Here is a 22561-nt window from a genome sequence, read left to right as displayed (position 1 = left end):
TCTTCATCCAATTGTGTAGTTTTAAAGAATTTTGATCACTTCCAATTGCAGGGTTTAAGGGCCGGGAAAGGGAGAGCCCCCCCCCCCCGGTAATGCAATCTGTTTACTTTGTGGTGTTCCCCGCCACATCTTTGATTGAATGGATTTTGGGGGGGTAGCAGCTTATGTGAAAAGTGTGGGTTTCTTTTGTTCTTGTTGTTTCCCTATTTCATGGGTAATGGATTTTGCTTTTTCAGGCCAAATTGTGTGTCTTTTCCCTCAGACTTGCTTCTAGCCTCAAGAAACCAGCCCCCTCTAGTTCCATTAATATTCTTGCTGTTCTCACTGAGGTAACCCTGTTTTGTTTTCACAATCAGAGTGAAGAATTTCTCATGCACGTATTTCCCCCCCAAGGGCTGATTCTCTTATTTTGTGGGCCTGATCATGCTGTAGTGCTGAGCCTTTTCAGTATTAACATTTGTAGGTGTATGTCGTGCCTTGTGGCAAGTATTCAGTATTTTGCAGTATTAGACCTTCTACCTAAGTAATCAGGACCTACTACTGGGGCAGTTTTATTGCGTGTGTGTGAGAGAGAATGAGAGCGATTAGGGTGGTGTGCATGTGTATAAAGGGAAACCTAAGCAGCATTTTGTTCTGCTTATTTATGTCATTTAAAACTATTAGTGACCTAAGTGTGTTGTGTTCTGTTTGGCTTTTTTTTTTGGTCCAGTACAACTGTTATAGTTCGGGGTAAAGATTGAAGCAGTTTAAAAAAATAAAAATGAAATAAAAATAAACTGTATATTTGAATGATAATGTATGCTTAATATAATACAAACAAAATCTCACAAATTTTCAACATAGCTCAGGCAGTATGTCTGTCACTTTTGCCCTGGTGCCATGTGTTCATCATATATATAAATTATATATGACCAGGAGCTTACCAAATTGGTAGCTCAATACCTACATTTGCTCTTTTCTCGTCGTAATACTCTGCAGTCGTCTGAGTTATCAGGAGTCCCAGAGATGTGATCGTGGACAGCGGAGTCTTGTCTCTTTCCTCTTCTAATATAGTTTGCCCCACTGCGAAAGTGTTATTTCGCTACTGTTTTATATATATGTATGTATGTTTGTTTGATGCCAATAAAAGGTTGATGATGAAATATACATGAATTGAAATATGTAACAAATGCAAAAATGTCCTAGTCATTGTTAAAATAAAGTAGGCTAAAAGGCAATGGATGTTCACAGACAACAGAAATAACTTAAATTTTTTTGCTTACACTCACAGCTGCTCTCCAAAGTATTTCAGATGGGATCTCTCCGATCCCTACCTAGATATGCTGGGGTATGACTTGGGACCTTCTCAAGTGTACTTGTGGGGAAACATGGTCTCTGACACAGCAATTGACAGTGTCTAGAGCTGGCGTCAGCAAACTTACCGCGCCTTGGGCCGGTGTCTCCAGCGCAAATTGCATGGTGGGCCGAAGGGCAGGGGAATGTGCGCCCATATGCGTGCGCACACACCATTTCCGACGCACTTCCGGGTTGGAGGAGCACCGGAAATAGCTTGTGCGCATGTGCACGGGCCTCCTCCGATCCGGATGTGCACTGGAAATAACGCTTGCGCATGCGCACAAGCTATTTCCAGTGCTCCTCCAACCCGGAAGTGGGCAGCCGCGCTGTGCTGCGCTGGTAAGAGCAGGCGGCAGCAGCGGGTGGCAGGGGTTGCCGGGGGCCGGATAAATGAGTTCCTCGGGCCGTATCTGGCCCCCGGGCCGTAGTTTGGAGACCTCTGGTCTAGACTCTGCCTGTCTTGGTAGAACTGGGTGTCCTCTCTCTCTTGATAAGCTGAAGAATGCCACCAACTCTCAGGCATGTGGTAAAGCCCCAGGACAGGTTGGAATCTCAACAAAAGTGCTAAAAGCCAGCTTCAATTCCTTCTTCATGACGCACCTCCATGGCCTCCTTTTGTAGTGTTGGGAACCAGGATCCATACCACAAGACACGCATGACTCCAGCATTGTTGCCTTCTACCAGAACAAAGGTAACTGCCATGACTGCAACAAGTACTGTGGAATCTCCTTGCTGAGTTCTGTGGGGAAAGCCTTTCCCCAGGTACCCACCTGTAACTGGAACTTTCCCCAGGTAGTTCTCAACAGATTATAGTCGCTTGCTGACAGGGTCTATCCTGAGTCACAGTGCAGCTTTAGAGCACAGTGGTCAAGAGTTGAAATTATTTTCTCAGTGCTTCAGCTGCAGGAGAAATGCCAAGAGCAGAGACACTCCTTGTACATTGCCTTCATAGATCTGATGAAGACCTTTGAATTGGTCAGCCAAAAAGAACTCTTCACACTGTTCAACAAGATAGGATGCTTACCTAAACTTCACAAGATAATCATGTACTTCCACAAGAACATGCGTGGCACCGTCCAATATGACGGCTCATCCTCGGACGCCTTCCGTATAAAGAGTGGTGTGAAACAGGGATGTGTTCTTGCCCCAACTCTCTTTGGCACATTCTTCTCCCTGTTATTATCCTATTCTTTCAGCTTTCATCCAAGGAGCGACAGGGCATGTCCACACGCCAAGACAAAGGTCTGATGGTTCCTTATTAGAGAGAGGTTTTTTGCAGATGACACAGCCTTGACATTACACTCTGAGGAATCTTTACAGAGACCCATCTTCCATTTTGCCCAAGCCTGCAGGGAGTTCAGCCTTACCATCAGCCTGACAAAGTCTAAAATCCTGGGTCAGGATGTCACCAGTACTCCACACATCAACATTGTTGACTGCATGCTTGAGGTGGTAGACAATTTTGTCTAAGTGGGTTCCACCATAACCAGCAGCCTCTTCATTGACACTGAGCTGGACAAGTGGATCGGCAAGGTAGCTACAGCAATGGCTTGCATCTCCAAAAGGGTATGGGAGAATGTGATGCTAATGACCCATGCCCACATTCCCAGCCTGTTTGCATTCCTGTCTCATCGACCTCTATGCTGGTCAGGTCATATCCACAGAATGGAAGATGGCAGCATCCCCAAGGACATACTCTATGGAGAGCTGGATTCAGGTACAAGGCCCGTTGGCAGACCAACTCTGCTTTACAAAGATGTTTGTAAATGTGACATGAAGGCTTGGCAACACCAACCCTGCTGGGTAGGAATCCCTTGCTGACAACCACAGTGCTTGGAGACAGTCAGTCAGGTTGTGTATCCGCAGCAGTGACCAGAGGAGGAATGAACACTGGGAGGAGTGCAGAGAGAATAAACGCCATGATGCACTTCCAGCAGCACAACCGGATGCCTTCATCTGCCCTAGCTGCAACAAAACATGTCTTTCCCGCATCAGTCTCTACAGCCACAGCAAGTGCTGTAATTCTCTAATGGTTTGACATCACCCTGAAAGGTGCACTTCTCCATTGTCTCATGAAACATATGGATGCTAACAACCATATTCTTATATGCTCAGCCTATTAATTCCTAGGTTACTCTTGTAAACCAAGCATTGCATCTTAAATGAGGTTGTCAGATCAATAAGAGTTTGTCTGTTGGAGTGGTGAGCAATACAATAGTGCTCTCTTTAAAAATGAAAAGCTACCGGTAATTCAAGGTTAGTGTGCAGATGAGTCTCTAACTTGTAAATAAATACCGGTATGTGTGTGTTTGTTTGTGTGTGTGTGTGTGTGTGTGAGAGAGAGAGAGAGAAATGTTGGGTTGCAAGGCTGGTTTATAAAACCATCAATACAGACAACTGAATGTGCCAACAGGAAGGATTAAAAAGAAATGCTGCATTTTCAACATCACAGCCATTATTTATCGGAAGAGAAATTGTAGGGACAATTAAATGAATTATGCTTATCTCAAGGAAATTACACAGAAAATGAACAGAAGGCCAGCTTGATGGCAGTCTCGCAAACTTAAGGCTAGCTTACTTAAAGTTTAAAGCATTTAACTAGCAAGAGAGTTTAGCAGTACCCATCTAGAACTTTTAACCATTCTCTGGCCTGCTATATTGTCATCAAAATAAGTTCACAGCAAGGTCATTGAAGAGAAACATGAGGCTTGAACCTTTTAAATTCAGTCCAGATCCTCTCTGGTACAATCAGTGTAGCTTGATTGATTCTGGGGAGAGCATATAGCATTTCCCCCCTTCACACTTTTGTCTAGAAGATTATGCTTTCCTTCATGCTGCTCTCAAGAGCTGGATACGGTGCAGCAGAACTGGAGACAAGGCATTCTCAAGAAATATAAAAACCTCCCATTGGATTAAATGTATGTGGACTCCAAGGTTCTAGAGTGGTTTTGAGACCATAGGCTCCTTTCAGCCTCATATACCCGCAGGAAGGAGTTTCCATGGCCTCTGATCCATAGTAATTGACTATGGATAATATTTGTAGTCGAAAGCACGTGAAAGTGCAAGTAGATAAATAGGTACTGCTCTGGTGGGAAGGTAAACGGCATTTCTGTACGCTGCTCTGGTTCGCCAGAAGCGGCTTTGTCATGCTGGCCACATGACCCGGAAGCTGTACACCAGCTCCCTTGGCCAGTAACGCGAGATGAGCGCCGCAACCTCAGAGTTGGACACGACTGGACCTAATGGTCAGGGGTCCCTTAGGTTTAGGATCCTGAAAAAATCCAAACACAAATAGTCAAAGAACCATGCTGGTATGTTCATCTTACATGTATACCTCAGAAGGCTTTGATCGAAATCATTGTCAATGAAATGTTTCATAGTTCCTTTTTCAGTAACCCGTTTCTTTCAAGGTTTTGTTGTGTGGTTCCCACACCACTACGGCAATGGGATGGCTGCTTCATGTGGGATTCTTGTTGCTTATTGGAAATACCTTTTTTATAGCCAATAATGATGCAGTGCTCTGTTCTGTCACCATCTGTTGCTGTTCATGAGAAGACAGCACATAGCCCTGTATGACACCATGGCAGTAGACCAGTTCTAATTTAAAACCAACCAGAGTGTGGGAAGCTGGAACAGGGAAAATAGTCCAAGAATATAATGCACATTTAAACTGGCAGTTGTCAAAGGGCTGCATGTATCTTTCTGCATAAACATTTATTTGGTTGTTGACCACCTGCAAAATGGCAACTTCATACAGTGTAAATATAAACTATTTCATTGAATTTTCATCCCCCTAGTCCAGAAAACTATCTTTCATTTCCATTCTTAAAAGCATAATGTAGCATGCACTATAAAAATATATAAAATTCCACATAGAGTATAGTAACCTGCAAGGGGGGGGGAGACAGGATATAACGAGTTGCATAAAATCATAAAAGCATTAGACTCATACATATCACTAAAGGTTTCTCTCTGAAATAAACTGCCTTTCACTGTCTCTCCTTAAAGATAAAAAAGAGCTGGATTTCATGGGCTTCTTGAGTAGACAATTTTAAAGAACTGGGGTAACCAGCAGGTGCTAGCCTCACTCAAACAGTTGGTCCTGGCAAGTATTAACCACACTCAGTCTTAACCTGATAACTGCCATTTGTCCAGATTTTAATTTGTCTGAATTAATTTTAAGATGCATTTTAATTAATTTATGCCTGTTTTATGTATGCTGTGTTATTTATGTGATGTTAGCTGCTCTAAGCCCGGCTGAGGGCAGGGTACAGATAATTATATCTATATCTATATGTATATGTATATCTATATCATATCTATATCTATATCTCTTCTCTTAACTTACTTTGCTGATTTTAGGACATAGGGGGTGCAGGCCATAAAGGTTGTGACTTTATTTACATTCATTTTGAAAATATATAAAATGTTTCACAGCTTCAGGCCATTGAAGTGGTGTACAAGATAAAAATGAGATAAAGTACAAAGGGTAATAGTAGTCATTTAAATTTTATTCAGAGTAGACTAAGCTAGGGCCATTAATTTCAGTGGTTCTACAGGTGAAAGCTGAATTAGCTGACCGCCCCTGCCCCTCCCCCCCCAGTTCTAAGAGACAATAAAACCAGAGTGGTTTTTTTCCAGCTGGAACTCTCCGGAACTCAGTTCCAGCACCTCTTAGGTGGGCGCCATTGCCATTTTAAGAGAATGAGGGAGGTGTTCATGGAGAGTTCTGGTTCCTCTTTTAAAAAAAAAGAAAAATAGCCTTGAATAAAACCACCTATAAAACTATAAACTCTAAAACCATGTCTCCAAAGTACAATTTCAGTTCCACAAATGATTGGGTCACACCTCAGGGAAAGCCTCCATAAACAACAGTGCTTTCAGTAGGTGCCTAAACACCATCACGTTAGATGCCTATCATAATTTCAGCTAGTAATTTGATTCCAGAAGGCTGGAGCTGAAACACTTAAAGGCCTGGATTCCAGTACAAGCTAAGTCACCTTCTGGGGCATGTGGTTCTCTGTAATGCCTCGTTTGAGGAGCACTGTTGCCAGGCAAGGATATATGGGCAAGATGCTTGGCAGAGGACAAGTATGTCTTGCTTGGACTACTGCAATGTGTTCTATGTGGGGCTACCTTTGAAGGTGACCCAGAAACTACAACTAATCCAGAATGCGGCAGCTAGACTGGTGACTGGGAGCGGCCGCCGAGACCACATAACACTGGTCCTGAAAGACCTACATTGGCTCCCAGTACGTTTTTGGGCACAATTCAAAGTGTTGGTGCTGACCTTTAAAGCCCTAAACAGCCTTGGCCCAGTATACCTGAAGGAGCATCTCCACCACCATCGTTCAACCCAGACACTGAGGTCCAGCGCTGAGGGCCTTCTGACGGTTCCCTCACTGCGAGAAGTGAAGTTACAGGGAACAAGGCAGAGGGCCTTCTCAGTAGTGGTGCCCACCCTGTGGAATGCCCTCCCATCAGATGTCAAAGAAATAAACAACTATCTGACTTTTAGAAGACATCTGAAGGCAGCCCTGTTTAGGGAAGCTTTTAATATTTGATGAATTATTGTATTTTAATATTTTGCTGGAAGCTGCCCAGAGTGACTGGGGAAACCCAGCCAGATGGGCGGGGTATAAATACTATTATTTTATTTTGAAGTTGAACTTACTTTAACAGTGAAAATGAAAAGAAAAACCACAAAACATGGTACCTTTAAAAAGGTTTGAAACTGAATGATAAGTTATCAGTGTTATACATATTCAGAATCACAGCCTCTTTTTAAACAGACCAGAATCTCCTCCTTCCCCTGCCCACATTGTGATCCCTGCTGCCTAGTGATACAATTTGCAAAACCATTGTATGCATCCTATGATAATATATTCATTTGTTCTTTTCAAAAAAATGAAGTTTGAAGTAAGTTAGAGCACATTACTGAACTTTAAATGATAATGTGTCCTTTTGTGATGAATGATTTTCTCTGCTTTCCTCATATTTAGTGGTTAAACTAAATGTTGATGGAAACTGCAAAAATGGAAGATTATAACAAAAATATATACATGTAATTCACAATAATTCCAATTTAAAAACTAATTAAAACTTGCTAATGAGGTACTTTATTATCTGTACTCATACTGCAAAAATCCTTCGTTAGTGCAGCATTGACAAGATTCATTTGCGAACAGCCATATTGCTTTATCATATCTTTATAATCTTCATTTCAAAGGTTTTACCAGTTTGCTGATCCATTTTTTCTTTGATTTTGCAATACAAGGGGCATATTCAAAAATAATAGATTTTCCCTTGATAAGGCTTTGTTTTGTTATCTTTCAGATGGCTGATTTCATCTTTGAAAATCTTATTCTTTCAATACCATCCCTCTGGGTATGACCACTTTGCAAAGTTCTCTTGAATATATAGTTTTAAAATGGGGAAATATGAGAATTCCTGATATTGATGTCCATTTGTCTAGTTATTTCTTTTAACTTTGTTTTTATCTGACTTCAGAAGAATTCGACCAAAGTAACCATGGCCATTTTTTCTGAAAACATTGCAAGTTGTTGTTGTTGTTGTTCAGTCGTTCAGTCGTGTCCGACTCTTCGTGACCCCATGGACCAGAGCACGCCAGGCACGCCTATTCTTCACTGCCTCTTGCAGTTTGGCCAAACTCATGTTAGTAGCTTCAACATTGCAAGTATCTCTTAGCAAATAGCTGATTGGCATTTTGTATCCCTATAATATACTAAATACATTTTTAGTTACAGGTGGGTAGCCGTGTTGGTCTGCCATAGTCAAAACAAAATCGAAAATTCTTTCTAGTAGCACCTTAGAGACCAACTGAGTTTGTTCCTGGTATGAGCTTTCGTGTGCAAAAAGCTCATACCAGGAACAAACTCAGTTGGTCTCTAAGGTGCTACTAGAAAGAATTTTCGATTTTGTTTTAAATACATTTTTGTTACAAAGCATCATAGAATTGTAGATTTAGAAGGCACCTCAAGGGTCATCTAACCCCTTGCAATGTAATGCAGGAATTACAGCCAAAGGATCCCTGACAGATGGCCATCAAACCTCTGCTTAAGTACCTGCTGTGAAGGAGAGTCTGCTGCCTTCCAAACTAGTTCATTCCACTGTCAAACAGTTATTACGGCCAGAAAGATCTTCCTTATGTTTAGTCAGAATCTCCTTTCTTGTAATTTGAATCCATTGGTTTGGGTCCCATACTCTGGAGCAGCAGATAACTAGCTTGCTCCATCTTTCACGTGACAACCCTTCAAATATTTGAAGATGGCTATCTCTGTGGTCTAAACCACTGAGCCTCTTGGGCTTGCCGGTCAGAAGGTTGGCGGTTCAAATCTCTGCGACGGGGTGAGCTCCCGTTGCTCAGTCCCAGCTCCTGCCAGCCTAGCAGTTTGAAAGCACGTCAAAGTACAACTAGATGAATAGGTACCGCTCTGGTGGGAAGGTAAATGGCTTTTCCGGGTGCTGCTCTGGTTCTCCAGATAGCGGCTTAGTCATGCTGGCCACATGACCCAGAAATACTGTCTGCAGACAAACGCCGGCTCCCTCGGCCTGTAAAGCGAGATGAGTGCCACAACTCCAGAGTTGTCTGTGACTGGACTTAACTGTCAGGGGTCCTTTACCTTTTTTTTTAAAATCATCGTATTAGCAACCAGTCTTTTCTCCAGACTAAACATACCCAACTTCATCATTATAACCTTGGCCACCCTCCTCTGCACGTATTCCAGCTCTTCAATATTTCTCTTAAACTGGGGTGCCCAGAAATGGAGACACATTTTCTCCACACGTTGTATGACCAGGATAGTATAGAGTGGCACTCTTACTAGCATTGATGTGAATACCATGCCTCTGTTTATGCAGCCTATAATTTCTTTGCTGCCGCATCACACTGTTGACTCATGATAAGTTTGTGGTCTACTAAGACCACATGTATGCGCTACTGGCAATCCAGGTGTCCCCCATCTTAGACTTGCTTATGCAAGCCCCGAACTAGGGAGCCTAGCAACAAGAATGTAACATTTTGATGGTATTGATAAGGTCACACTTGCCATATCCTCTCTTTTGACCCGGACACTTCTCATGCACAAATTCCCATGCAATGAATGGTGTTTGTACAAGTCTACATATTTTCCTTTTCATTTCAGTTGTCCTTACTCAGTAGAAAGTTTTGGTAAATTGTGCTCAACATGACTTACTTTTTGATAATGTGTGAGTTACAGCTGACATCTACAAGACACCTTTATTAGTGGGGCTGTCTGGATTATTCTGACTCCAGCAATTTAACTCACTCATCTTGTTCTGATGTCTGCTTGCTTCTGTGACAGCTTGCATGCATTATTCTGTATTATGGCAGATTTGTTTATAGTGTTTAAAGCTGAACATACACTGTATGGAGATTGTTTTCCTTCACTTAGATCCAAAAAAACAGCAACACAAAAAATAATTCAAAACTATCATGGGTCTAATCTTGCAGAAATGAAACTAATATAGCATTAAGCCCTTAGTTTAAATATCAAACAGCCTTCAGGGACATAATAAATAATTGCACATTTTTGTCAGTCAAATCTATTTCACCACAAAATAGAGTAAACATTGTTTTTCTTGAATTCTGAAATATCTGCTGACAAGTTCATTTATGCTCTGGTATTGATCTTCTCTGTTTCTTTTTGAGTTATCCTGTGGTTTATTATTGAGCCTTGCCTTTATCTGGGTTTTCTGGCTACCTATCTTGCAATGTTTAATTCAACTAAATTGCAGGGTGTTTGCTGTTTATCCACTCCTGTTCACGCTCCCCCTATTTATTCACAGTTACTTTGCTCTACATTTACTCAAGCAGTTTTTTGAGGATAACTGGGCTGCCCTGTGGGTGTTTGTTTTCCATCCTTTTCACATATGAAGATTTAATATGATAAAGTCATCACAATATGACTTTTACCTCGCATGTTTCACATGGTGAATATTTCTTGTCAATGTTCTCCCTGTAGTGACACCTAGTATTTACCATATTTAGCAACGTGTTAGTTCTCAGGCTTTTACTCATACATGATAAATACTAGCTGTCATCTTGTAAGACCACATTCACAAGAAATATTCTCTTCATGAACAGAACATTTGAAATTCTCTTGTGATGACTATGCTACATAAAAAGTAATGCATGAATCAGCCATTTGATTTCTCTCTCTCTTAAAAACAGCCTGTGAGCATTGACAAGTTGCAAAAACTTTTAAAAAGACTACAATAGTATATTCCTTTCAAATTTGTGGGATTTGTGGAATGGGCAAGTAAGAGGGGAAAATTTTATTGACCTGATAGGTCACTGGGAAACAGCAACACTGAAATTGTGAAATGGACAAAGGAGGTACAAGGATACAGATAGATTGACCAGCACAGAACAAATTCAGTGGCAATTGTCTAGGGCAGTGTTTTTCAACCTTTTTTGGGCAAAGGCACACTTGTTTCATGAAAAAAATCACGAGGCACACCACCATTAGAAAATGTTAAAAAAATTAACTCTGTGCCTATATTGACTATATATAAAGTAATTCTCTTGAATAGGAATCAAATAAACAAATTTTTCCCACGGCACACCAGGCAACATCTCGCGGCACACTAGTGTGCCGCGGAACAGTGGTTGAAAAACACTGGTCTAGGGACATGTTTCTCCATGCAGTGGGATGGATCTAGAGTTAAACTCAGCAGAGGTTTGCTTCTACTGGAAGAAGGGGTGTTATCTTCATGGATTCCTTTGCTTCCTGAAAAGTTGATCCAATGGTTGGGAGGAACTCCTTAGCAGCATGAGCGCTCTCTCTCTCTCTCTCTCTCTCTCTCTCTCTCTCTCTCTCTGTCTCTCTCTCTCTCTCTGTGTGTGTAGAGGAAATGCTAAGTTGATGAAGACCATCTTCACACTTCCTTAAGCAGGTAGTCTCTGCTGGATCTCTGTTCCATGTCTGAACATAAGCAGCCCTCACATTTTGTTGTCACAAATGAAATATGTGTTAAACTCATGCACTGAACTGTATTCACTACAACACTTACGGAAAAGTGTATTTACCCACAAAGACACACTCTTCTTCCATTGTTTCTCGAGACAGACTGATGCAAACAACATGGGGGGTTAATGTTTTCTAAAGGAAGTGGATACGATCATGGAATTCGTATATATACTGCATTGCTTCATGTGTTGAAAAGTAGAAAAAGGGCTCTCCAGAGAGTAAAACTCAAATGTATTACATGAATCATTAGGTTAATTGTGTTTTCTATTTCACATTTCCTCAGAAAAAGGCAATAATTAGGTACTCTACTAAGATTCTGCGGTACAAATGTGAAGATGAACCATGACCTGTGTTTTTGTTGGAAAGTACAATTTCATAACTCCCAAGAAAAGCTTTGGGGAAATTATTCTGTCTCCCCACTTCCCATTGTGTCATTTCCACTTACCAAAAGCAATGTGGATTATGATCCTGTCATGACACTTGTCTGCAGTGTGAATGGATGCAAGTTTGATATTAGTCATGGTGTGGAACAGGGAAACAATGTGGTGCCCCCCCCCCAGATGGTGTTGGACTGCAGTTTACATAATTCCTGACCTTTAAGCCATGCTGACTAGGGCTAATGCTGCATGCATATGTACTATAGCAGGGATGTCCAACAGGTCAATCACGATCTACTGGTCGATCCCTGGGAGGTTTTGGTAGATCGCGGTTGATTGCTGGTGCCATCCAGCCCCGCCTCCTCACCCTGCCCTCTAGATCACTAGAACGGAAGAAGGAGCTCTGGCTGCTAGGCTCACTGTTTAATTAGCGATCTCTTTGTTTGCTACTTTTTCATTTATTCCTTTCCCCTGCTTCCCCCCCCCCCCAAAATGGGATTCAGGTCAAAGCTCAACAACTTCAACCTGAACCCCCCCCCCCAAAAAAAGGGGTAGATCACTGCCAGTTTTTAATTCTGTGAGTAGATTGCAGTCTCTTGGAAGTTGGCCATCCCTGTACTATAGCAAGCACTCAAGTGGTAGAACTTCATAATTTTGTATTTGCTTTGTGGTGCACTCTTTTCAAGACTGATCCCTATTGGTGTAGATTTTTAGGGAGCAGAGTGTGCAACAGACCAGAATGGTGCATTGTTGCATTTGGCAGTCAACCACATTAATAGTTTGCATATTGGCCTTGTTTACACAATAACTATGGTTTAAAGGTAAGCATGTAGCATGCTGGGAGAAAAATCACCATTGCCACTATTAAGAGCTAATCCATGGTTTGGCTCAATGTTAAATCTGATCATGGGCTAAAGGTTTGACTCCCTCAAGCAAACCATGAGTACTAAACCAAGAGCAAACCTTGGTTTACAGCTCATGGTTTGTTTGGAGAGAGAGAGAGAGAGAGAGAAAAAAAAAACCATGAGCCTGGGTTCAGACACAACTCTAAGACAAACCATAGCTTAGATCCCAGTAGCACAGCAGAAGTGGGGATGGCGCAAAGTGGACATAGCCTTGACCCTGAGTACCAGCATTCCACATGTTCTTCTTTAAACCATAGTTATGATTAACTGAGGCTTCAAGTGACTTGGGAACTGAGCCACTGTTTGTCATATAGCCCTGCTTTGGGGTGAATAGCGGTAGTGTTTGAGGTGCATTAGCTTATAGGCTGACAAATTCTATATGCTCTGTGAGGCACTTTTAAAAACTTTGGCTGACAGGCACAGCCTACAGAAGCAATGAAGGCTGCAACCCACACCCACTTGATGAAGAAATGGCTGTTTCATTTTTGTGATTCATACAGGAAGACAGCTGAAATGTTTTATGCTGAACGCAGCTTCAACATCTACATTGTGTAAGAAGTATGAACAGCTTTAATATACTTACTGCATTTTGAAAATAGAAATACTGGCCTGGAGCAGTCATGGATGGGCTTCAGGAATACTAATTGTTTGTGTACACGAATAAGCTTATAAATGGTTATTTCTGAGGGCTTATTTTGCTCATCAGTGCCAGTATAAGAAAGGGTGGATGAATTATTATATTACCTACACAGCCTGCTAATGTGTTCAGGGTTTGATGGAAAGTGCATTTAACTTGCCATGAACTCCTTTCCTACTGAGCCACCTCTACATTTAAAGTAGGCAAAGAGCCATTACACTAATCCACTGTGCCATCATATCTCTGGAAAACACATGTAAGCAATTGCATTGAATATTCATATTTGATGCAAGATGTATTAAAATCTGTGTATTTGGCACCAGATACAGCTACAGTTTTGGTTTGGTGGCACTTTCAGCTTTGTTATTTTTAATTGCGCAAGTTTGTTATTTCAGGAAAGCCATCTATGCTGCTCATATTAGGATTTGGAGGGAGGGCAGGGCAGAGGGAGACAGACCTAACAAATTTGGACTTTTTCACTTTGTAATCCATGTACAATGGCAGAAAAAAAATAATGACCAGTCATTTCATTTGTTTTGTTTTCCAATCAGATCCGATTGTATGCAAGACCTGATGCCATCAGAAGAGGATCTGGGGATTATGCTCTGAACATTACTCGGAGACTAGTTGAGTTTTATGAAGACTACTTCAAAGTGCCCTATTCCCTGCCAAAATTAGGTAAGTTTGTCAAGAGGAACTGAAAGATCAGAGTATGGAAGGCTAATAATAATGGTTTAGATCCTAATATAAGTTAACTTAAGGAAATAAATTTTCCCCATTCCCCACCATAGCCACACCTCTGGTGAGTCAAGAGTCAGCTCTGAACAAGGTGGGATGGGACATGCAAGGTTAATTGCCTAAAACTGGGTGGCTCTTGGCCTGATTTTGTAGGGTTCTCCCCTTTACACTCTCCCATATTTCTTAGGAGGGTCCCTGATACTCCAGAGAGTTTTTTCTGGGGGCAGAGGTGGATGTAGGTGGGAGGACAGGAAACTTTGCTTCTGTGAACTTCCTTGAGTTTACTTATCTTACTATCCAAGCCAGTGAGTACTACATTCATTTTCTAAAAAGTTGAATGAGCAGGGTGGTCTACCTGTAGTCTTGTCTTAAACAACAATCCAATGGTATGGACCAATCAGGAACATTGCAGTTAGTTCCAGTTACAGGTGGGTAGCCGTGCTGGTCTGCCATAGTCGAAACAAAATAGAAAATTCTTTCCAGTAGCACCTTAGAGACCAACTGAGTTTGTTCTTGGTAGAACAAACTCAGTTGGTCTCTAAGGTGCTACTGGAAAGAATTTTCTATTTTGTTTCGATTGCAGTTAGTTGTTCAGAGAAAGAAAGCATGTATATATGTTTGTGCACATGCTCAGAATATTGGGTCTCCCTTCCATTTGAGCTATGTTTTGTTGGTGCCTCTTCTATATAACTCCCCCCCCTTTAATCATGATAAATACTTTACTGTAACTCTGCTTATTGAAGTGAATGACTCTAACATTACTTTGCAGTTCAGCCAGCACAAGCCTAAAAGTATATGTTCTCTTCCTTTGTTCTGTTAGTACTCTACTCTCATACACTGGAATATTTCAAACTGTGTTATTATATGTACCCTCTTTAGAAACACATGGGACCAAGATCCAGAAAACACATTACTCAGCAGCTCTCTTTTTGATCACAAGTGTTTTCTGATTTCCAACCACAGGTGTTCCTCCCTGGAATTCAGGTGCTCCTTCATTAAAGCACTAGCCTGCTGAGTGGCATCATTCTTAGCCTTGAAACTAATGGTGTGGCAGGAGATACATTAATTTATACTGTTCCAAGTGGGCACTTTATGCATTTTTAATAAGTCTGAAATTGTATTTCTTTCCCCCCTCTCTTAATTGTTTTGTTGCATGTAGTACTGTGTTAAAGTCAAAGTAGCTAACATGAGATTGGACTAACTCTAGCTTATTGCTTTGCATTTTCATGTCTGTTTGCAATTTGTCCTGCATAAGTGTTTGTCATGAAAATATGATGCAAGTCGTCGACCTATGGGGTGGGAGAGTCTTTGCAAAATAAGCTTTTGATCTCAAGAAGGTAAAAGGAAAACACAGTATCTTTCTTAATTGGCAGAAAGAAAGAAAAACACTTAATTAGTCTGAAAATGGTAGTAGATAAAGAGTGGATAATCTTGAAAATGTAATTTTCTATATACAGTATCTTGCAGTAAAGTGTGGTCTCTCGTTTCAATGTATTTTCTAGACATGATGGATGGTACACAAGCTAACTTACAGACCACATTATATTTAATAGATGGTGCTGTTGGTAGCTGGTTTGTCTAATCGGGGAAGTGTTATTTCCCCCCATTCTGGTTGCAGTTGCGTTCTTTCTAATGGATCAGCTTGGCAGTTAGCTCTGGCACTTATTTTTTTTATGTTGAGGTGGCATCTGTAGTTGAAAACACCTTTTACTGTTTCTTATGTGAGTCCGGTGCACCAGCTCCTACTTCTCTCTAGTCACAGTTCTTTGTGCCCAGATAACATCTAGGTTAGAGTACTGCTGCCTTTGCCAATCTAGTATTGTCCAGATGTTTGGACTGCAACTTCTATCAAACCCAGCCAAGACAGCTGTGCAGGATGGGGCTGATGAGAGTAGTAATCCAAAACACCTAGAGGGCACCATACCTTGGAAACTACAGCTGGTGCAGGAAACCTGGAGCTAGATGATTAACTAAGGCTGGTCAATCAGAAGACACATCCTTAGTTTAAAAAGAAAAAGAAAAATCACTGGATTCTTTTTTGTTTCTGGGTACGATTCAAAGTTCTGGATTTAACTTTTGAACCACTATATGACCCTTAGAACTGGGTATCTGAAGACCTTCTCCAGGATTGTGTAGAGCAGGCATAGCCAAACTTGGCCCTCCAGATGTTTTGGGACTACAATTCCCATCATCCCTGACCACTGGTCCTGTTAGCTAGGGATGATGGGAGTTGTAGTCCCAAAACATCTGGAGGGCCAAGTATGGCCATGCCTGGTGTAGAGGGATGGCAATTCAACAAATCTGAAGATAGCAATAATGATTGTTTGTGGGAGTAGCTTGACAGACTGACATCTTTCAGCGATAGTTATGTGCAATCAACACTTCTTGTTGTAATACTCCTGTTTTGCTGAATAAATAACATGAGAAGTAGCAGTGGGGTTTGTACCCACACTTTAGAAGTTTATTTCCACATTCATTTCAGTAAAGTGCTTTACTTTTGTACTGCTGGCATAGTAATTACAGTGAAGATAAAACTACTGCTGTTTCTTTCTGGTTTGTGCCTGGGCGACGAAAAACAGAGGCCTTCCCATTTTTCTATATAGAAAATGCTGTCTTTGAAATGGATATTTAACCACTCCTGATTCTAAACCATCCACACTGTTTCTTTGCAAGACTCTCTGTAAAGCATTCCTGGATCCTCTGGCAATAAGTTGATAATAAACTACTGTTTATTAAGAAATAAGTGGAGAAAGAAGTACTGTTAATTAAGCCCAAATATATCAGTAGGTATATAACAGAGATGGGGAACCTGTGTTCCTGCAGATGCTGTTTGACTCCCAACTCCCATTAGCCCCAGCCAGCATGGCCCAGTGGTCAGGAATTATAGCTGTCATCCAGCAATATCTGGAGATGAACAGATTCCCTACCTCTGGTAAAGCAGTACACTAATAGTAATGTACATATTTTGTACTCATATGGGGAAAACCCCCACTACTGCTAATACTACTATTTCTTCTTCTTCTTCTTCTTCTTCTTCTTCTTCTTCTTCTTCTTCTTCTTCTTCTTCTTCTTCCTCTTCCTCTTCCTCTTCCTCTTCCTCTTCCTCTTCCTATACTATACTTCTGGAACCCCTTAAAAGTTGGTATGTCCCAGTGACCAGATACTCTAGTCCTGTTAACTTACTATGAATAACTATCACCAGTATTTATTTGTGTATGCTATATTTGTTCTGGTTATTTCAGGTTGTTGCAGAGCATCTTGGGATGTTTCTACCTGTCACTGTGCACTTACTTTAAATTCTCTCGCCTTGCAAACACCGCACTTGTCAACAGATCTGTTGCGTGTTCTTGGTCTTTTTTGTAGTCCTTGGAGGAATGCAGCTGTAACTTAAAAGTTTGCATATTTTGTTTGTTTGCTTCCATAAACTGGACATGTTTAAAGTAAGCTGCACATGAGATTTATGTGGCAGTTCACACACCTGGTGTCAGTCATTGTAAGTGTGTAAATGGTGTGCTCCACTTGTCCAATGGACAATTATATCTGCTAACCAAAACCATACATGAGAATTCACTAAAATTAATAGCAGACAAATATAACTCTGAAATTCTTCAGTGTGAGGTGTGCCTTGCATTTTTTTTAAATGATGCAGGGTTAAGATAAACAAACTAATATGGCAACTAGTTATTTCTGTAAATATTTATGTGGAAGAAATTGCCACGAGCTTTACTGAGATAGTGTTTGCTTGTAATGATAAGCCAGACTTTCTGGCTTATCGTGATTTATTGTGAAAGAGCTGTTGGATGCTGCTAGGTCATTCCTGCTTCACTCTTCCCCTAGTGCGAATGGGATAAACAATCAGCACATCAACAATTAACCATGGCTTAAGGTTGTCTCTTGATTGTGGCTTGTTAAGCAACAGCAACAAACTGTGTTCTGAAGTACAGACACATAGAGAAGCCAGACTTCCTGATCTGTTTACTCTGCTTGTGCCTGGGGCTGTATGAATGCAACCAGTGTGTTCAAACATACTGTGTGTGCCTGTTTTAAAGGTAAAGGTAAAGGACCCCTGACAGTTAAGTCCAGTCGCAGACGACTCTGGGGTTGTGGTGCTCATCTCGCTTTATAGGCCGAGGGAGCCAGTGTTTGTCCGCAGACAGTTTTTCCGGGTCATGTGGCCAGCATGACTAAGCCGCTTCTGGCACAACAGAACACCGAAACCAGAGCAGTACACGGAAATGCCATTTACCTTCCCGCCGGAGCTGTACCTATTTATCTACTTGCACTTTTGGCGTGCTTTCAAACTGCTAGGTTGGCAGGAGCTGGGACCGAACAATGGGAGCTCACCCCGTTGTGGGGATTCGAACCGCCGACCTTCTGATCGGCAAGCCCAAGAGGCTCAAAAGAAATAAATAAATGTTCTGTTAATTGAATAATGCATACTGAAATCATCCATGGATGAGATATATATACATGTGATATGTATTGAAATTCATGAAATCTCGACCCAGAAATGATTTAGGTCAGGTAAAAAAATAAAGTAGGTAGATAGTTTGTCCATTTCACTTAAGAGAAGTAGGTAATTGGGGGATATTAAGCTCTTTTTGAGATTCATACATACATTTTTTTCAAGATTACTGTATAATGTTAGAAGGAACTGACCTTTTTTTTAATAACAGCCTTATTTGGTGTTCTTAAACTAGTACTTAGTAGATGGGGGGTGGGAAGAGAGAATTTTCTAGAACTTACGTGAAAATGAATGAAAACATGCAGGAAATATGTTTCTCAAATTATTATACTAAAGTTAAGTGCAGACTACAGATTTTCTAATGTAGTGACATAAAAGACTGAAGCTATGAATCAGGCACTCCATTGTTTATGACTTGTTTTTGTCATTAACTCACTTTTAATAGCCTCTTCTGAAATTAATAAATGTATGTTTTCTTCCCCCATGGTACACACCACTGCACATGCTCCCCCAGAAGCCTTCCTTGGTTCCTGCCAGGTCCTGTCCTCTTCTCCCCAAACGTAACTTAGGCTTGAAGGAAGCCTTTTGTACATGCATGCACATGTTTGCATGGCTGTGCACGTGCAATTGTGGAGCATGCAAATGTGCCCATGGGTCCAAAAAGGTTGGGAAACTCTGTTCTACTATTTTCAGACCCCCCCCCCCCCCGAGCTTTTCAAATCTTTGTTGAGCACATTATGTGAAAGTAAGAATTATGAGCCAGTGACAAGAATAAGATAAAACCTCTTAGAATAAACCCTGGAGTAGTTATTAAGTTATAACATCCAACCAGACGCATTTTGTGCAGTGTCAAAAAATTGGTGGCAGTGTGAAATAAGTTTTTGTGCAGTTGGGCATATGAGATTTAATAAGGAGCTACGTAGTTTCTTAAAAAAAAATAGATGAGAAAAGATAAAAAGAAATAGAAAATGAAGATGAATACTGGTTCATTTGAAATCTTCATAACCTTATATAAATAGTATATTATGGCTCTAACTACTTGACTAGTCAAGGCATATATGGACTTTGGCATTTATTGAACTCTGTTTTAACAGTGTGTGTGTGTGTGTGTGTGTGTGTGTGTGTGTATGTGAAATGTATGCAGCTGTTACATACCAGCACAAAGCAAACACCAAACTGAATATTACACAGTTGTGCCATGGTACCTCCTTTCACATTGTGCTGAGTATGTTACAATTAATTAGTTTCATGTTGATCAGACTATCAACACCTGGGATTGGGTGTTTTGAGTTGTTATGCTTGCAAGCCTCAGAAGGAAATCCCTTAAAGCACATTTACTGTCTTGCTGTGGCCATATTTTGGGTCCTCTGCTCACATATTTTAATCTACAGAAGCAATGATGCCCTGGGATCCCATTCGATGAGTGGTGGCATATTGTGATAGATGCAGATGTTCAGTTTCTGAATCAACTGAGAGTTTGTTTCCATTGATGGACTTCAAGGTGACACTTGTGTACATGAGATGCTCAGCAACAGCACTGTGAAGCTTAGCTGCCAGAAGAAGGACTGTAGATCAGATAATGCAAGAAAGTGAAACAAATGGAACAGTGTCATCATGTGAACATCACTGCTGTTGTTGAGTTGAAGAATCTCCCCTACTCTAATGAAAGTTCTGTCAGATCAAGTTCTGCAAATAACACCTTGTGAACTTCCTCCTGGTTTACTGAAGGGTTTCAAAAGGCTTCCCTTTGAGCAACAGATCAGAATCAACTTCAAAATGTTTATTCAAGGACTCAACAAGAGAGTCAGCCACTTCATTACAGAAAGCACCAACGTCTCTCCTATCAGATACACATATGGTTGCATTCCTTGTTTGTGTGCTTTCTCATCAGCTGAATTCTTTTCAGCATCACAGTTCCATATGCCTGTGTAATAGCTTAATCCTTGAAAGCATTGACACACCCACCAATCAAATGCTGCGCTTTCAATGCCAAGCATTTTGATTCTGTTGATGTAGTCAGCTAGGATTCACCCCACATATCACAAAGAAGCTATATTCTTCCATGGAGCCAAGAGAAGGCAAGCAGGGAGCTTCAGCAAACTATGCAACAATGAGTTTACAAACTTTAGAAATTACACAGATCTTCTCTCTTATCCCCCTTTTCTTATCACATCTTTTAGATATTATATACAAAACATGAATGACAACCACATTGTTACAATCCACTTAAGATCTTATTGTCAAAAGCGAGGTAAGAGAAGTTATGAGTTTTCCAGTTTTGACAGATTTCCAGATCCTTAGAAGGAATTTGGAGTGTGGTTTCTCCTGGGAACCTGCCATTGTTGTTGTTCAATCGTTCAGTCATGGCCAACTCTTCATGACCCCATGGACCAGAGCACGCCAGGCACCCCTATCCTCCACTGCCTCCCGCAGTTTGGCCAAACTCATGCCAGTCGCTTCGAGAACACTGTCCAACCATCTCATCCTCTGTCATCCCCTTCTCCTTGTGCCCTCCATCTTTCCCAACATCAGGGTCTTTTCCAGGGAGTCTTCTCTTCTCATGAGGTGGCCAAACTACTGGAGCCTCAACTTCAGGATCTGTCCTTCCAGTGAGCACTCAGGGCTGATTTCCTTCAGAATGGATAGGTTTGATCTTCTTGCAGTCCAAGGGACTCTCAAGAGTCTCCTCCAGCATCATAATTCAAAAGCATCAATTCTTTGGCGATCAGCCTTCTTTATGGTCCACCTCTCACTTCCATACATCACTACTGGGAAAACCATGGCTTTAACTATACGGACCTTTGTCAGCAAAGTGATGTCTCTGCTTTTAAGATGCTGTCTAGGTTTGTCATTGCTTTTCTCCCAAGAAGCAGGCGTCTTCTAATTTCATGACTCCAGTGAGCACTCAGGGCTGATTTCTTTAGGGATGGATAAGTTTGATCTTTTTGCAGTCCATGGGACTCTCAAGAGTCTCCTCCAGCACCATAATTCAAAAGCATCAATTCTTCGGCATCAGTCTTCTTTATGGTCCAGCTCTCACTTCCATACATTACTACTGGGAAAACCATAGCTTTAACCTGCCATTATGCACAAGTAAATTTGCATTCGCAAAGGGCGCAGAGGGGAACTGCCAAAGATCCTGAGGAACATGCATGATAAGAGGTTCATAGAGAACTTGGGACACAAGCCCATGACACTGACCAATAGATGGACTGCTCTGCACAAATTAAGGTGGTGCATTTTGTAGTGTGACCAGCCACTATCTACGCAAAGTATTTTCTTTTAAGTTTTCAAAGGGTGGGGAGGAGGCAGGAGCTCTAGGGCCCAACAGCTCAGGAGTTGATCCCCATGGATGACAACACCTTTGCTGAGGAGCTGCAAAAATTGTGTGGGGATACTGCATGGACACAGTTAGAAATGTTTGAAATTTTGAAATGTATGAATTTTTCAAGTCTTTATAGCTCCTGTTCTTATTCAGTAGTCTTGTCCTAGTTTCAGCCACCAATGATGTCACCATGCTTGTACATTCATCCTACTAGACAGAGTAGATTGCGAGTTAATTTGGCTGCTTATTTGATTTTCCCTTCCTGGAAATGTTGTCGACATTTCAGAGCTCAAGTTGGGTCATGGACTCAGGACAAAGATCTCACAAATTCTTAAGACAGCTACTGGATAAGGTTACACTTAAAGTAATACAGTATTGAACTGCAGGGTGCTTTATGGGATATCTAGAGTATTCTGCTGAGCTAGGTTCTCACAATTTGCATAGAGATGCATTGACATTTTATTTAATTATCTTGGGTTAGATTATATTTGTCTAGCTAGATTCAGTATCCATTTAGGAGGATCGAATAAATTCAAACACGATAAGGACGAAGTACTTTGGGAAAGTGTAAGCTGAGGTTTATATTCTGCTATTTGACACATGACTGAAAACATACATTGTTGTTTTACGTGGAGTGTCTATAATCTCTTGGGAATGCTTTATTTGTTTCTAGATTGGGCAAATGCCTAAATCCAAATGTGACTAATTTTATCATTTGAAAGCATCTGACCTTAAAATTCTATTACACTGCGATGTTATGAGTTCT

At 41.1% G+C, this 22561-nt stretch overlaps 1 protein-coding gene across 1 annotated transcript in view; it reads left to right on the top strand.

Annotated features, from left to right (window-relative positions):
- Window positions 1-22561, top strand: part of TRHDE (thyrotropin releasing hormone degrading enzyme) — a 196346-nt gene that overhangs the window by 37139 nt on the left and 136646 nt on the right. The window contains exon 3 of the mRNA XM_033161733.1: window positions 13819-13945. Coding sequence (XP_033017624.1) covers window positions 13819-13945 — 127 coding nt within the window. The remainder of the gene's footprint in view (window positions 1-13818; window positions 13946-22561) is intronic.

The sequence above is a fragment of the Lacerta agilis genome, chromosome 10 (genome assembly GCF_009819535.1).
Source record: "Lacerta agilis isolate rLacAgi1 chromosome 10, rLacAgi1.pri, whole genome shotgun sequence".
NCBI classification, from domain to species: Eukaryota; Metazoa; Chordata; class Lepidosauria; order Squamata; family Lacertidae; genus Lacerta; species Lacerta agilis.
Note: the sequence above shows the minus strand (reverse complement) of the source record. Positions and strands in the feature narration are given on the sequence as shown.